Source organism: Salvelinus namaycush, chromosome 12, assembly GCF_016432855.1.
Source record: "Salvelinus namaycush isolate Seneca chromosome 12, SaNama_1.0, whole genome shotgun sequence".
Lineage (NCBI taxonomy): Eukaryota > Metazoa > Chordata > Actinopteri > Salmoniformes > Salmonidae > Salvelinus > Salvelinus namaycush.
The window spans coordinates 9670670-9687087 of NC_052318.1; the positions used below are offsets into that span (position 1 = coordinate 9670670).

The 16418-nt window shown below is 41.5% G+C and overlaps 1 protein-coding gene across 1 annotated transcript in view; it reads left to right on the plus strand.

Moving 5' to 3' along the window:
- The first annotated feature begins 4406 nt into the window (after positions 1-4406).
- LOC120056765 (serine/threonine-protein kinase 32A-like) overlaps positions 4407-16418 on the plus strand; it is a 74627-nt gene continuing 62615 nt past the window's right edge. Inside the window, exons 1-3 of the mRNA XM_039004973.1 lie at positions 4407-4458; positions 10926-10981; positions 12480-12631. Coding sequence (XP_038860901.1) covers positions 4407-4458; positions 10926-10981; positions 12480-12631 — 260 coding nt within the window. The remainder of the gene's footprint in view (positions 4459-10925; positions 10982-12479; positions 12632-16418) is intronic.

The following is a 16418-nucleotide window of genomic DNA, read 5'->3' on the forward strand; positions in this document are numbered from 1 at the left end:
TTTTTTAATACAATTTCCACATTTTGGGTCATGTGAAAATATAATTACTTAACATAAATACTATACACCTGAGAAGAAATTGGCTCATAAAAATTATACGGAGAGGGTGAGTAGGCTTGGCTACATTCACGTTGCGAGACGCGCGGGGAGGGAGTTCTAGCGCTTCGATTACACCGACAGCGTCATTTCATTTTGGTACACAATAATTACATACATTTCCAATGAAACGCTGCGTTTGCCTTGCAGCATTGCGTTTCAGAGGCAGTTGCAGTGCATTCTGTATGGTGCATACGATGGATTTATCGAACGTATGCGTCAAACTGTATGCGTAGACGGCTTGACAGAAATAGTAGCAGAAGGTGAATGTTGAACTTTTGTGGCATACATATCCAGAGGATGCTGCGTACTATTTTGCGTAAGCCCTGTCCGTGTGTTCGAAGCGTAAACAGCGTAGCGCCAAGTAGCCTGTAGTCCAGTCGGGATACTGGTGTGTGAAGTCTGAACTGATGTCTGCCTTATTCTGCCGTCTGCTGATCTCGTGCAACATGTAACAGTTTTCTGTTTCTGCTTCATGATACAGTTATATCCTCAGTGACAACAATAATGTTGAGCGAACAGTTTAGATAATAAGACAACTTTCATTGCACTTTTGATTTTTTTGGCAATCAATCTGCGCATCTTTCCCTGATCGTTTCAGACAGTCCTGTTCGTGGGTCGTGGCAGGTATCCGCATGCGTCGTCCTCAAGCAATTGATGCCGTGAGCTGTTCTCAGATTTTTAAATAGGCTTACCTTTTATATTTTATCTGGACATGTTATTTCTCTCAAAGGCCCGCGGCATTTGAAGGTAGGTTGTGATGGTGTCTGCTTGAATGACTATTCAGCGCATGCTTTCTATTGTTTCACTGGATACTAAGCGGAATGCCCTCCATCTACCCCGCTCAAAGTCGGCAATGCGGTTTCATTGTCTAGGCTACTTCAGCACCGTTCACTGGAAGTAGTTAGGAATATGTTTCTTAAATTGACTAGGGTGACCTTATCAAGGATACCATATATGACATTCATATTGGACTGCAAAATCACAAATGTTAGTTTGTTTGTAGCCTACCGCTAGGCGACCACTCAAATGCAAATATTAAGTTTGCATTCAGCCTACATCCAGTTGTAATAGAGTGAGTGCAGTCTTATTTTTCTGAATGCCCACGATAGGCTGAATCATACATGGGATGATATTGCAGTAAACTAGAAGACAGGCTTTGTGCTGTGCATACTAAGTAATTTTCACTATGTTCAATTTGAATCGAAATTATCGTTAGAATGACACATATATGGTCAAAAATGCCGGTTTTAATCGGACTGCTTGTTGTACCTGTCTGTATTTGACTCGAGGTACACGGTAGGGATGACATTGAACGGTGCAAGCAAGCTACGTACGTGGGAGCTGAAGTTTTGCGTCCTCCTTTATAGTTCTACAGTATGCCTCCTGCCCTGGATGGTATGGGGACGGTTTGTGGAATTTCTATTATTTTACACCCTCAAACTATAAATCAAAGAAAGGTGGGAAGAAGCAGAAACCTAATGTTCTCCAATTTCATATTATTCATCACTTTGCTGGATGCACAGGCGACAAGAGAGATGAGATGGCCCCCCAAAAAAGTTGACTTTTATATTATCCTTCAGAAAGTAAACTATTTGTACTTACTTATTTTGTAGGCAGCAGGTAGCCTAGTGGTTAGAGTGTTGGGCCAGTAACTGAAAGGTTCCTAGAGCGAATTCCCGAGCTGACAGGGTAAAAATCGGTCCTTCTGCTCCTGAACAAGGCTGACAAGCCTTTGACAGCTTGTTCCTAGGCCGTCATTGTAAATAAGAATGTGTTCTTAACTGACTTGCCTAGTAAAATAAATAAATAGTTATTTTGTAGCATTTGCTAATTGAAATGTATTAAACTGAATAAAGTACACTTTTATGGAGGTTATTTAGCCTACTTGGGTAAATATATGTATTGTAGGCCTACAGTTTGGGGGACTTTATTGGATAATTTTGAACTAGACCTATTTTCTGCCTTTAATCTATTACTTGTGTCTTTAATCTATTATTAGTGTCTTTAATCTATTACTTGTGTCTTTAATCTATTATTAGTGTATTTGATCTATTATTAGTGTCTTTAATCTATTACTAGTGTCTTTAATCTATTACTAGTGTCTTTAATCTATTACTTGTGTCTTTAATCTATTATTAGTGTCTTTAATCTATTACTAGTGTCTTTAAGCTATTACTAGTGTCTTTAAGCTATTACTCGTGTCTTTAATCTATTACTAGTGTCTTTAAGCTATTACTAGTGCCTTTAATCTATTACTAGTGTTTTTAAGCTATTACTAGTGTCTTTAATCTATTACTTGTGTCTTTAATCTATTATTAGTGTATTTGATCTATTATTAGTGTCTTTAATCTATTACTAGTATCTTTAATCTATTACTAGTATCTTTAATCTATTACTTGTGTCTTTAATCTATTATTAGTGTCTTTAATCTATTACTAGTGTCTTTAATCTATTACTTGTGTCTTTAATCTAGTATTAGTGTCTTTAATCTATTACTAGTGTCTTGAATCTATTACTAGTGTCTTTAATCTATTACTAGTGTCTTTAAGCTATTACTAGTGTCTTTAAGCTATTACTAGTGTCTTTAATCTATTATTAGTGTCTTTAAGCTATTACTAGTGTCTTTAAGCTATTACTAGTGTCTTTAATCTATTATTAGTGTCTAGTGACTGCATTTGGTTCTGGGTGTCGAGATGAATCACTTACAGCCAGGGTTGGGGAGTAACTGATTACATGTCCTGCTAGTGAGTGAGTAATAATCAATTAACCAGATTATTTTTATTTTTTTACTGTAACTGTAACTAATCAGTTCGGTTAAAAGCTAAAATATTGTAATAAGATAACAGATACTTTTGATAAACTATATGATTACCTCTTGGATTACTTTTAAATTCAGAAAGGATATTTGCAGAGAAATAATACTTTATGACACCTTTCTGTTTTCTCAATGACATTCAATTTAACATTGAAAAAAGTTAAAAGTTTAAGTTTGTTCCACCTTAGCAAATCTGACCACAAGTCAGACACCGTTAGGAAGACACTCCAAATGCATTTGATGGATCCTTTTTGTCTTCTTCTAATGCCTCTTAAAGGGAAAGTAATCCAAAAGTAACTGAAAGTACTCAGATTATGTTACTAAATTTGGGTAATAGTCTAATAAAGAGCATGAGCTGGCGCACACCCAGAAAAAAATATTTAGTGTAGAGGTGCTGACTAACGGTGAATAAACTGTAAGCTATAAAAACAAAGAGAGATGTACACTCCATATGTATAACCTCCCATTCATTTATTGGGTAGAAAAACACCAACGTTTCGGCATCATGTGCCTTCTTTGGGTAAACCAAAAGGTAAATTGATGACAATTTTGGACTAGCAACTGTAATGGATTGCATTAAGAAAGTAACCTACCCAACCCTGTTTACAGATGTAGGATCTTAATTTGATTACTCTTTTGTTGCTGAGAATTTTTCTGCACGGCAGGAAATGCAAAATTGTAATGTATTCAGGGTTTAAAAAGGCTTCTAATGTTTGTAATTTCCACTTTAAAATGTCAGACTTGATTTGCCCTGACGAAAAATGTATCAACCCTACAATTTTTTTTCTCCATTATATATAATCCACATAAGAATTCACATTTCCTGTTGCTGCCGGATTATTTTCATGCTGTAGCAAACTGGCTCAAATTAAGATCCTACATCTGTACCCTGCACTTAGCATGTACTTACACATTGTGCCGTCAATGTGCCTCACAACTTTCCCCTGACCTACTGTAAAAAAAATAAATGAACAAGAAAAAAAGGAAGAATCTTACTGAAAGTATTATTTTCTATCCTCATATTTTATGTTATCCTCAAACAAGAATGAGTACTATACAATAATTAAGCATTTCAGAGAATGTATTTAGCTTGCCTGATTAGTCAGCCAGTTTCCAAGGTATCAACTTCCTTATGGTTATATGAAAGTAGTCTATACTCTTTCGAAGAATTCGGCAAGTTCACAATCGGAAAGAGGATCTCTTGACAATCTCTCCACCCAACACAAGTAGAGCGTTACCATGATGTGTTGTCTCAAACCATATGTGTTTGCTTTTCTCCCATATAGGTTGGGCTCCTGTTGAGGGTGGTCAGAGATAGATTCACACCACTAGGTGTAGTACCGAGAAGAGTGGCCAAGTTCCAATACACGGACTGGTGTATCTAGGTAGGGTGGTCCAGCCCAGGCTCCAGGCTATGTCTCCCTGGCTGTGGGAGAGCTATTCCATGCTGAGTTGAAAGGGACCTGCTTGGCTGGGGAATACGGGAACAGACATGGGGCTGGGACAGTCCAACAAGGCTCCTGTCACCGATGACACAGAGGAGAGTGAGTAATGACCAATGACTGTATATGAATGGACAAAGCCATCGATCACGTGACACCATTCATTCCTATGTGAAGACTCAATATCACATTGAAGCCAAATGAAGTCGGTTAAGATGGGGTCTCATGAGACATAACACGCTCATTTTGAGCTATTCCGGGATGTGACTTTGAAGGCTACCTCAGTGCTGCTCCTACTCATTGAGTAACTAAATTATCCTTATAACTTCTTCTATGTGCGATTTTAAAATAATCTGTTCAAGAAGGACATACACTGAGTGTACAAACATTCCATGACATGGATTGGCCAGGTGAATCCAGGTCAAAGCAATGATCCCTTGTTGATGTCACTCAATCCAAAATGAAATCTAGAATCGGCTTCCTATATCGCAACAAAGCATCCTTCACTCATGCTACCAAACATACCCTCGTAAAACTGACCATCCTACCGATCCTCGACTTTATAGATGACATCATCTATAAAATAGCCTCCAACACTCTACTCAACAAATTGGATGCAGTCTATCACAGTGCCATCCGTTTTGTCAAAGCCCCATACACTACCTACCACTGCGACCTGTACGCTCTCGTTGGTTGGCCCTCGCTTCATACTTGTTGCCAAACCCACTGGCTACAGGTTATCTACAAGTCTCTGCTAGGTAAAGCCCCGCCTTATCTCAGCTCACTGGTCACCATAGCAGCACCCATATCTCCCTCACTAGCTTTAAGCACCAGCTGTCAGAGCAGCTCACAGATCACTGCACCTGTACATAGCCCATCTGTAAACAGCCCATCTATCTACCTCATCCCCATACTGTATTTATTTATTTATCTTGCTCCTTTGCACCACAGTATCTCTACTTGCACATTCATCTTCTGCACATCTACCATTCCAGTGTTTAATTGCTATATTGTAATTACTTTGCCACCATGGCCTATTTATTGCCTTAACTCCCTTATCTTACCTCATTTCCACTCACTGTATATAGACTTTTGTTTTATTTTCTTCAGCTGTATTATTGACTGTATGTTTTGTTTATTCCATGTGTAACTCTGTGTTGTTGTATGTGTAGAATTGCTATGCTTTATTCTTGGCCAGGTCGCAGTTGCAAATGAGAACTTGTTCTCAACTAGCCTACCTGGTTAAATAAAGGTGAAATAAAATAAAAATAAAACGTGTTAAATCCACTTCAATCAGTGTAGATGAAGGGGAGGAGACAGGTTAAAGAAGTATTTTTAAGCCTTGAGACAGTTGAGACATGGATTGTGTATGTGTGCCATTCAAAGGGTGAATGGGCAAGACAAAATATTTAAGTGTCTTTGAGCGGGGGGTATGGTAATAGGTGCCAGACGCACCAGTTTCCCGTTTGAATCAAGAGTGGTCCACCACCCAAAAGACATCCAGCCAACTTAACACAACTGTGGGAAGCATTGGAGGCAACATGGGCCAGTATCCCTGTGGAACGCTGTCGGCACCTTGTAGAGTCCATGCCCTGACGAATTGAGGATGTTCTGAGGGCAAAAGGGGGTGCAACTTAATGTTTTGTACATTCAGTGTACACCTGGTGTATTAGAAGGCAATTATTGGTACCATGAATGTCTTCAAAACATTTTTTCATTTACATGAAGAGTCACCACGAAGACTGCAATTTTTCCATTTACTATGCAGTACCGCAGTCACCTTTGAACTTCCATGGCTTCAATGAGAGGGGTCAGTCGTTCTCCCTTGGTAATGACCCAGGCCAACCTGTTATAAAGTGGGCAATGGGGATTATTTGAAATTCATCCTGTTTGATCTGTCTTTGCCTGTATAAGCTTCTCTGAGTGTATTCCAGTAGCCTCTATACCAAAAATGAATATGACAGATTGAACAAACAGATGAAGAAGATAAATAAACAGAAATGTAAGCATCGGTAAATCCACAGTTACTAACATTATTTCTCAAAGTCTTAAACGTTAGCTATGTGTTTCTGAACAATGTAATGGTACAGGTGTAGGATCTAAATTTGATCACCCTGTTGCATTATAACTTTCCTGTAATGCAGGAAATTTAAAGCTTGTAGTGTATTTGAGTTTTAAAAAGGTTTCTGAAGTTTGTAATTTCCAATTTGAAATTTCAGACTTGATTTTCCCTTTCAAAAACATTATCAACCCCTACAAAAATGTCCATCAATTATACTACAGGTATGCAGACATTGTGTCATAGAGATCCTATAGTATAATTCCTATAATATAGTGTTCTACATGTAAATATATGCAATCCTTTGGGCTTACACACTGAGTGTACAAATATTAGGAAAACCTATCTAATATTGAGTTGCACCCATTTTGTTTTCAGACAGCCTCAATTAGTCAGGGCATGGACTATACAAGGTGTTGAAAACGTTTCACAGGGATGTTGACCCATTTTGACTCCAATGCTTCCCACAGTTGTGTCAAGTTGGATGGATGTCCTTTGGGTGGTGGACCATTCTTGATACACATGGGAAACTGTTGAGTGTGAAAAACCCAGCAGAGTTGCAGTTCTTGACACAAACTTAAATCTTTTGTCTTGCCCATTCATCCTTTGAATGGCAAACATGCATCCATGTCTCAAATATGTCAAGGCTTAAAAATTGTTATTTAAGATGTTTCCTCCCTTTCATCTACACTGATTGAAGAGGATTTAACAAGTGACATCAATAAGGCATCATTGCTTTCACCTGGATTCAACTGTCATGGAAAGAACAGGTGTTCTTAATGTTTTGTATACTCAGTGTATACTAGCTACTGTAAGTGGAATTCAACATCTTTGAATATCCTCTAGATGAATTTAATTCACTGTGGCTAAACCCAAATGAGTCTTCAGAGTTCGAGTACATTAGCTATTCAAGGTCTCTCACTGGGTCCTTCTTTAATTAAAGCCATTATGTTTTTCTCTATATTTGACATAATAAAGTATATGTCATCTGAGGGTGTTCTACATTTTGTGATGATGTACGGTTTCTACAGCTAACCTTCTTCACTCCCTAGATTACAGTTACTGTCACAGTATAGACTAGAGATTCATCAATGGACTAACAAGTTCATCTCTATCATATTAATGAAGGTGACAGAGCATAAGCATAGGATTCTTTATTGCACGGGATGAGGACAGGATCTTGGTAATGGCTGGAATGGAATCAGTGGAATGGTATCAAAAACATGGTTTCCATTCGCTCTGTTCCAGCCATTATTATGAGCCGTCCTCCCCTCAGCAGCCTCCACTGAGTTATTGGTAGGTCAGCTTTGACAGACAGACAGACAGACAGACAGACAGACAGACAGACAGACAGACAGACAGACAGACAGACAGACAGACAGGGAGGACAAACAGACAGGACAAACAGACAGACAGACAGACAGACAGACAGACAGACAGACAGACAGACAGACAGACAGACAGACAGACAGACAGACAGACAGACAGACAGACAGACAGACAGAGTATACTATTTCTAGCTCTACAATTGAATATTTTCTAGATCGTACACTTTGGACATGGTTTGCTGTGACTCGAGCCACATAGTTAGTTATCTTATGCCGTTTCCAGAGTAATGGTCATACATTTATTTCAACGTTTTCTTTCCTGTTATTTGAGCTTCTGCCATCGATCGACCTGTTAGAAAGGACAAGTTACCCATTATGAACAAAGTCATCACCTCAGAAATGAAAGTAATGTCGGACTCAGAATCGTACTTGGGAGGTCAAAATAACTGGAGTGCTCCTTGACATTGTTGTTATGTCTTTGACATTGCAGTTGTGTGTTCATTTTTCCAATGACACACATTTACTGCCTGGACACCTGGGATTGGTGTTGGCCAGAAAAATGACAGGGATAATGAGAGAGCCAGAGAGCCAGAGAGACAGAGAGATAGAGAGACAGAGAGACTGAGAGACAGAGAGACAGAGAGATAGAGAGACAGAGAGATAGAGAGACAGAGAGATAGAGAGACTGAGAGACTGAGAGACTGAGAGACTGAGAGACAGATTTAGTACATCAAAGGACTGAGTGCTTTATGAGACTATTAAGAATGGGAACGAAGTGTTCCTGTTTACAGCAAACACACATTCAGTTAGTGATCACAACAATAAAGAAGTAAATTACTGGACGTGATTATTTATTGACTCATGCTGGGGTAATCTTAAAAACATCACTCGACAGTAGAGATGTGGTAATAATGGTCGAATATAACGGCAGCTGTCTTGGACTGATGATGTTGCTGTTGATGATGTCATGTAATACCTGGGACATTGATTGGTGGATTCAATGTGACATTGATTGCTGGATTTGAAAAAGTATTACTCAGGTTGGCTATTGTCCCTGGAACCAAAATCATGTCATGTGTATTACGTATTACAGGTAGGACATTACTTTGTCCTGTTAACCATCATGCTAAAGCTGTGCCCTGTCCTCCCTCCCTCCCCACCCTAGCTGTCTGTTTGTCCTCCCTGTCTGTCTGTCTGTCTGTCTGTCTGTCTGTCTGTCTGTCTGTCTGTCTGTCTGTCTGTCTGTCTGTCTGTCTGTCTGTCTGTCTGTTTGTCCTGTCTGTCTGTCTGTCTGTCTGTCTGTCTGTCTGTCTGTCCTGTCTGTTTGTCCTCCCTGTCTGTCTGTCTGTCTGTCTGTCTGTCTGTTTGTCCTGTCTGTTTGTCATGTCTGTTTGTCCTCCCTCCCTCCCTCCCTCCCTCCCTCCCTCCCTCCCTCCCTCCCTCCCTCCCTCCCTCCCTCCCTCCCTCCCTCCCTCCCTCCCTCCCTCCCTGTCTGTCTGTCTGTCTGTCTGTCTGTCTGTCTGTCTGTCTGTCTGTCTGTCTGTCTGTCTGTCTGTCTGTCTGTCTGTCCTGTCTGTTTGTCCTGTCTGTTTGTCCTCCCTCCCTCCCTCCCTCCCTCCCTCCCTCCCTCCCTCCCTCCCTCCCTCCCTCCCTCCCTCCCTCCCTCCCTCCCTCCCTCCCTCCCTCCCTCCCTCCCTGTCTGTCTGTCTGTCTGTCTGTCTGTCTGTCTGTCTGTCTGTCTGTCTGTCTGTCTGTCTGTCTGTCTGTCTGTCTGTCTGTCTGTCTGTCTGTCTGTATGTATGTATGTATGTCTGTCACCTTGTCTGTCTGTCTGTCTGTCTGTCTGTCTGTCTGTCTGTCTGTCTGTCTGTCTGTCTGTCTGTCTGTCTGTCTGTCTGTCTGTCTGTCTGTCTGTCTGTCTGTCTGTCTGTCTGTCCCCTGGACATGCCCGTTTGGTGATCATGCTTTATTCACGCTCCGGCTGACTGGGACCCATGGGTTCTGTTTCAGTCGCCACAGCAACCACATGACTTCCTCAAACATGGCTGCTCGGCAGCGTACGTGAGGCTCCGCTATAGCCTCACGTACATCAGAGAGAGAGAGGGTGGGTGAGGGAGAGAGAAAGAGACAGACAGACAGACAGACAGACAGACAGACAGACAGACAGACAGACAGACAGACAGACAGACAGACAGACAGACAGACAGACAGACAGACAGACAGACAGACAGACAGACAGACAGCGATATAGACAGAGAGACAGAGTAACTAATTGACACTGCAGCCTCTTTGCACCTAACATGACTGCTCTGCTGTCTCCTCCTAGTCAGACCACAGCTGTCCTACCCTAAGCCCCCATCACATCCAGTTAGGCTCAGAGCCTGAAGCCAGGGATATTATGATATATCCACTCCAGAGAGGAAGCCCCATGTGCTTCTTTAATAGCAGGGCTGGTAAACAGTGAAGCACAACTAGCGGAGAGGGGAAGTGCCACTGATATATGACTAATAGAACATATAATTAACTGTCGCATCCAATCCATCTGCTCCGACGGGATGTGGGGTGTTGCTGCTCGGTGGGGGGGTACACCGGCCAGGTCACATGAAGGGGGACAGAGAGTGAGAGAGTGGGCGGCAGCTGCACGGCACCCTGGGAGACGGTGGAAAGAGAGAGGGATAACCTTCTGTCCCTGATACCATGGCTGTGAAAATAGGCCACAACTGTCTCCAATTGGAGAGTGTGTAAATTTAAGGCTCAGAGCAGGAAAGTGCTGAAAGTCAACGAAAATGTTTATTTTGTTCAGTGGAAAACATGCAACGTCTTTACATTTTTTTGTAAAAGCGTGTTGTCTTCTTCTGGGCTATAATATAAACTGCCTCTAGTTTCTCTCCCCAAGTTCATTTTATATCAAGGGGGCAGTCTGTCTACACCTGATTGTGGCATTATTATAATGAGCTGAATGAAACAGCTGACTTCCTGTTTAGAACCTTTTACATATTAGTCTATAAGGCTACCTCATGGGCTTTTAAAAAGGACACTGACTGTAAATTATTTTGAATGTCATTTCATTGGCATTTGATATTCTCATACCTACTTTATTCATTATTCAGAAACAAGACAGTAATTTAATGTGATGCTGTTTCCTGATATGGAAATGAGCAGATGCTCCTCTTTTTCCACAGTTCATTTCGATCACTTCCAAATCTTAAGGGCTATCGGGAAAGGAAGTTTCGGGAAGGTAAGTCTGTTTTAGTAAATTGCTGAGTCAAGGAGCAGCTACCTACTAAGTGACCTTCTTATCATTCAAACACACACACACACCATTTAGTTTCAGGACAGAATTTAGCCCTAGCATCTCAGATAAGTCTAATTAAAGTGCATGGTTAATGTTCAGTAATTGGATTTGATCAGAGCTCTCTTGATGAACTGTGCCAGTGGTCTAGACCAGTGGTTCCAAACCAGAGGTACTAGGACACCTGGGGGTAGGTGAGAAGACTCATGAGACCATTGGCTGACTGGTAAAATGCACGAGGGGGTACTTCAGGGGTACTCTGGACAGAGCAAAATTCAGTTGGTGGTACAGTAACCGAAAAAGGTTGGGAACCACTGGTCTAATCACTCACTTAGATCACTTTAATCACTTCCTTATTGTCTTGAAAATACATGTACAGTAAACCACCAGCACAAATTATTAGAGCAATTCATCTGTATCAGTCCTGGTGAATGGTTAGTCTGTTGCAGGCTGTATTGAAGCTGCTATTATGGTTGGCTAAATGGCTATTATTATGTAACTAGATATCTACACATTAAATCATATTTTTTTTGTCTTGACAAGGGGAACCTAGGTTTCCATCCAATTGGCGACAGATTTTAACATAAATATTCAAAAATGTCCACAAAAACAACATGCAAATTTTCCCATCAGAGATGTGTTCCATCAAACAGACTTGTTGTGGATAAAAGGCTGTGAGTGATGACGTAGTGCACATAGAAAGTACTTTTGCGGTTAAATTCCCTTGTACCAAATAAAAAAATACAAGTTAATTGGGTTTCCATCACAATTTCAACTCTACAGATGGTTTGCCACAAAAATGTCCCCACTCTGAACTTGGCTCTAGCCAACAGCTCGCAGAAACGGTAGGCTAGCCTACATTAGATTATTGTGGATAAGTGCAAGATTGTTTTTATTCATTAAACGGTAACCAAGCAGCCGATCATCATGTCACCAGACCCTCAATATTTATTGTCACCTTGCACATTCACCAGCCTGTGAAGTTCATCATAATTTAATTAATCTGTAGCCTAATAAACTAAGTGGTTTTCCGAGTCGTAGTGAGAGGACCACACAACATATCACATGACTCCAAGCTCACTTAGATATGATGGTTATTATATCAATATTTACGAATAAAAGTATTCCACCGCCATTTATCAATTAATTCATTTTACAAACACAAAAAGATCCCAGAATGTCGAACGAACAAATTGTCTATCGACAATTATGAATTTGTACCGACATTTCATGTTGTGACTTTTTTCACGTGTCAGGTAATTCTGGTGCATAGTTACAGTTGCAATAGAACAGTTGTTTTCAACTTTCACCGTCTGTGGATGCGCTTTCTTACAGCTTGACTTTACATAGAAGTAAAACAACACGGCAATGGTCAGTAAGAAACACATTCAGTAAACTCAGTTGATAGCATGATGAACGCTCCGCTATTGTCTGTTCTCTCTAGGTGTGCATTGTGCAGAAAAAGGACACAAAGAAAATGTACGCCATGAAGTACATGAACAAACTGAAGTGTGTGGAACGGAACGAGGTCCGCAATGTCTTCAAGGAGATGCAGATCATGCGGAACCTCGAGCATCCCTTCCTTGTCAACTTCTGGTAAGTCTGTCTCTGTGTGCGTGTGTGTGTGTGTGTGTGTGTGTGTGTGTGTGTGTGTGTGCGTGCGTGCGTGCGTGCGTGCGTGTGTGTGTGAAAGAAAACAGGAATTGTCAGGAACAAGTGTTGTGAGGATATTGTGGTAAATAATCTGTAGCGAGTGGACTCTTACCTTGAAAATGGCAGAAGCTTGAATGCGCTCGCCAATCTCACATCTGTGTTTGCCCAGCCAAGACTTTGACGTATAGAACGAGGAGGACACACAATAGAATGAAGTAGAACAAAACCTCAGACTATCTCTATTTGTCTTTGAAAATCCTGTGGGTAGTGCCTTGTGTAGGCTTATTGAAGTAAGTACATTGTAAAGGTATATGGACGTTAGTCATCAAAAAACATCTTGTCTTTACGTTGGTTGATCTCTCACTATGAATCACTATGAATCACTATGAATCACTATGAATCACTATGAATCACCATGAATCACTATGAATCACTATGAATCACCATGAATCACTATGAATCACCATGAATCACTATGAATCACCATGAATCACTATGAATCACTATTAAACATTCACTGCACATTTATGACCAGTTGAATGTTTTAACAGCTCCATTCCTTCCACACATTTGCCTTGTATAGAGATAGGCTCATAAAACCAGTGAGTATCGACCCCTAAAAAGGAGCTGATGACACTCGATACAGCTCTTATCACCTTGGAGAAGTTAGCGTCTAAAAGGAAAGGCACTGACTTGAGACCAGCCACTAAACTAGCTGTGTGTGGACTCGGATGAGAGAAGAGGCTAGTGGAGTGGAGGACTGAGGGACTGACAAGTGTGGCTAAAGAAGAAAAATAACTGCCATGCGTCCTGTAGTCCAGTTTGGGATTCAACCATTCAATGGCTCGAATGGCTGCTAATCTCTTTTTTAAATGTTTTTATTGTTCCTCCCTTAGTTTCCCAAGCTGAGGTAATTACTTCAGATGACTCTGATATTTTGGACTCTTCCTGTTGTAAAAACACAGATGCGGTTATTTGGGATTTTGCTGTTAACAGTAATGTGAAATAGTTTAGACTAGTTCCTAATTTGACATTGAAGAACTCCAGGTATTTTATGTCTCTCTCTCTCTCTCTCTCTCTCTCTCTCTCTCTCTCTCTCTCTCTCTCTCTCTCTCTCTCTCTCTCTCTCTCTCTCTCTCTCTCTCTCTCTCTCTCTCTCTCTCTCTCTCTCTCTCTCTCTCTCTCTCTCTCTCTCTCTCTCTCTCTCTCTCTCTCTCTCTCTCTCTCTCTCTCTCTCTCTCTCTCTCTCTCTCTCTCTCTCTCTCTCTCTCTCTCTCTCTCTCTCTCTCTCTCTCTCTCTCTCTCCTCTGTCTGGAAATCTCTTCATTATTGCAGGCAGCATCGGCAGCTGGCAGGGACTCACTATCTATGACTGAATCTTTTAATTACTATTTGAAGGATAATAAGCAGAAACGTTCAGCGGTGGGGCCCGTAGTAGAAGAATGGAGCCGTCTGACAAACAAACGATGCTTGCTGTGTGGGACAACAAATCCAATAAAAAAACAGGCAGGAAGAAGGTCATGCTTTTGGCAGGGTCTTTAAACGCTTGGAGCGAGCTGGTGGAAGATGTCCCTGTAAGATGTGCTTAGGTCAACTCAGCTGCCCAGTTGGTCAAGTTATGATTGTCCTGAGTGAAGAGCTCAAGGTCATGTCATAGTGTGGGAGATTACCTGCTGCACTCGCAGAGCAATCAGGCGACACGACAGCCAGCCTCTTTTCCCCCTCTCCTCCTTTCCCCCTCTCCTCCTGTCCTGCCCCCCTCCCTGCAGTCCCTGCAGTTGTGACTGGCTCTCAGATGAGGTGTTTGTATATGCCGGCCACTCAGCATAGCAACAACAAAGACTCGTCTCCTGAATGGCAGAGCAATTAGAAATCTATGAATGTGCCATCTGGTGTGTGCGTGCATGAGAAAGTAGTCCTGTAGCCGTGTCTACTCTCTGTCTGCAGTCCTGTCTGTAGTCCTGTCTGTGGTACAGTAGTCCTGTCTATAGTCATGTAGTCATGTCTACTCTGTCTATAGTCCTGTAATCTTGTCTGTATTTCTGTAGCCCTGTCTGTAGTCCTGTCTACTCTATGTCTGTAGTCCTCTAGTCCTGTAGTCCTGTCTGTAGTCCTGTAGTCCTGTCTAGTCTCTGTCTGTAATAATGTAGTCCTGTATGTAGTCCTGTATGTAGTCATGTAGTCATGTCTGTAGTCCTGTAATCCTGTGTGTAGTCCAGTAGTCATGTCTGTAGTCCTGTAGTCCTGTCTGTAGTCCTTTAGCCCTGTAGTCCTGAGTACTCTCTGTCTGTAGTCATATAGTCATGTCTGTAGTCCTGTCTTTAGTCCAGTAGTCATGTGTACTCTCTGTCTGTAGTCCTATAGTCTGGTCTGTAGTCCTGTGGTTCTGTCTATAGTCATGAAGCCCTGTAGTCCTGTCTACTCTCTGTCTGTAGTCTTGTAGTCATGTCTGTAGTCCTGTCTACTCTCTATCTGTAGTCCTGTCTGTAGTCCCGTAGTCCTGTCTACTCTCTGTCTGTAGTCATGTAGTCATGTAGTCCTGTCTACTCTCTATCTGTAGTCACATATGTAGTCATGTCTGTAGTCCAGGCTGTAGTCCAGTAGTCATGTCTGTAGTCCCGTAGTCCTGTCTACTCTCTGTCTGTAGTCATGTAGCCCTGTAGTCCTGTCTACTCTCTGTCTGTAGTCCTGTCTGTAGTCTTGTAGTCCTGTAGTCCTGTCTACTCTCTTTCTGTAGTCATGTAGTCTTATCTGTAGTCATGTCTGTAGTCATGACTGTAGTTCTATAGTCCTGTCTACTCTGTCTGTTGTCTTGTAGTCCTATAGTCCTGTAGTCCTGTCTACTCTCTTTCTGTAGTCCTGTAGTTTATCTGTTGTCATATCTGTAGTCCTGTCTGTAGTCCTGTAGTCCTGTCTACTCTCTGTATGTAGTCTTATAGTCCTGTCTGTTGTCCTGTAGTCCTGTCTACTCTCTGTATGTAGTCTTATAGTCCTGTCTGTTGTCCTGTAGTCCTGTATTCCTGTCTACTCTCTGTATGTAGTCTTATAGTCCTGTCTGTAGTCCTGTAGTCCTGTCTACTCTCTGTATGTAGTCTTATAGTCCTGTCTGTAGTCCTGTAGTCCTGTCTACTCTCTGTATGTAGTCTTATAGTCCTGTCTGTTGTCCTGTAGTCCTGTATTCCTGTATACTGTCGGTGTGTGGCTTGTAGTGGAATGCATAGTTTTAGCACAAAGTCCACAGACACAACATTAATCATCCAAACACAACCTTCCCTGAGCCACATGAACTATCTAACATCCCGTCAAATTATTGTTGTTGCATTGTCCAGAAGTAACTTGCAAGTAAGCATTTAATTGGACGATGTATACCATGTGTATCCCGTACATACGACTAATAAAACTTGAAACTTGTAGTCCTGTCCTGTCTGTGGTCCTGTAGTCCTGTATGTAGTCCTGGGTACAGTCTGAATATATCCCTGTATTCATGTCTGTAGTCATGTCTGTAGTCCTGTAGTCATGTATGTAGCCATGTCTGTAGTCCTGTAGTCATGTCTGTCATCCTGTCTGTAGTCATGTAGTCCTGTCTGTAGTCCCGGGTGCAGTCTGAATGTAGCCATGTATTCCTGTCTGTAGTCATGTCTGTAGTCCTGTAGTCATGTATGTAGCCACGTCTGTAGTCATGTAGTCCTGTCTATGGTCCTGTCTGTGGTCATGTAGTCCTGTCTGTGGT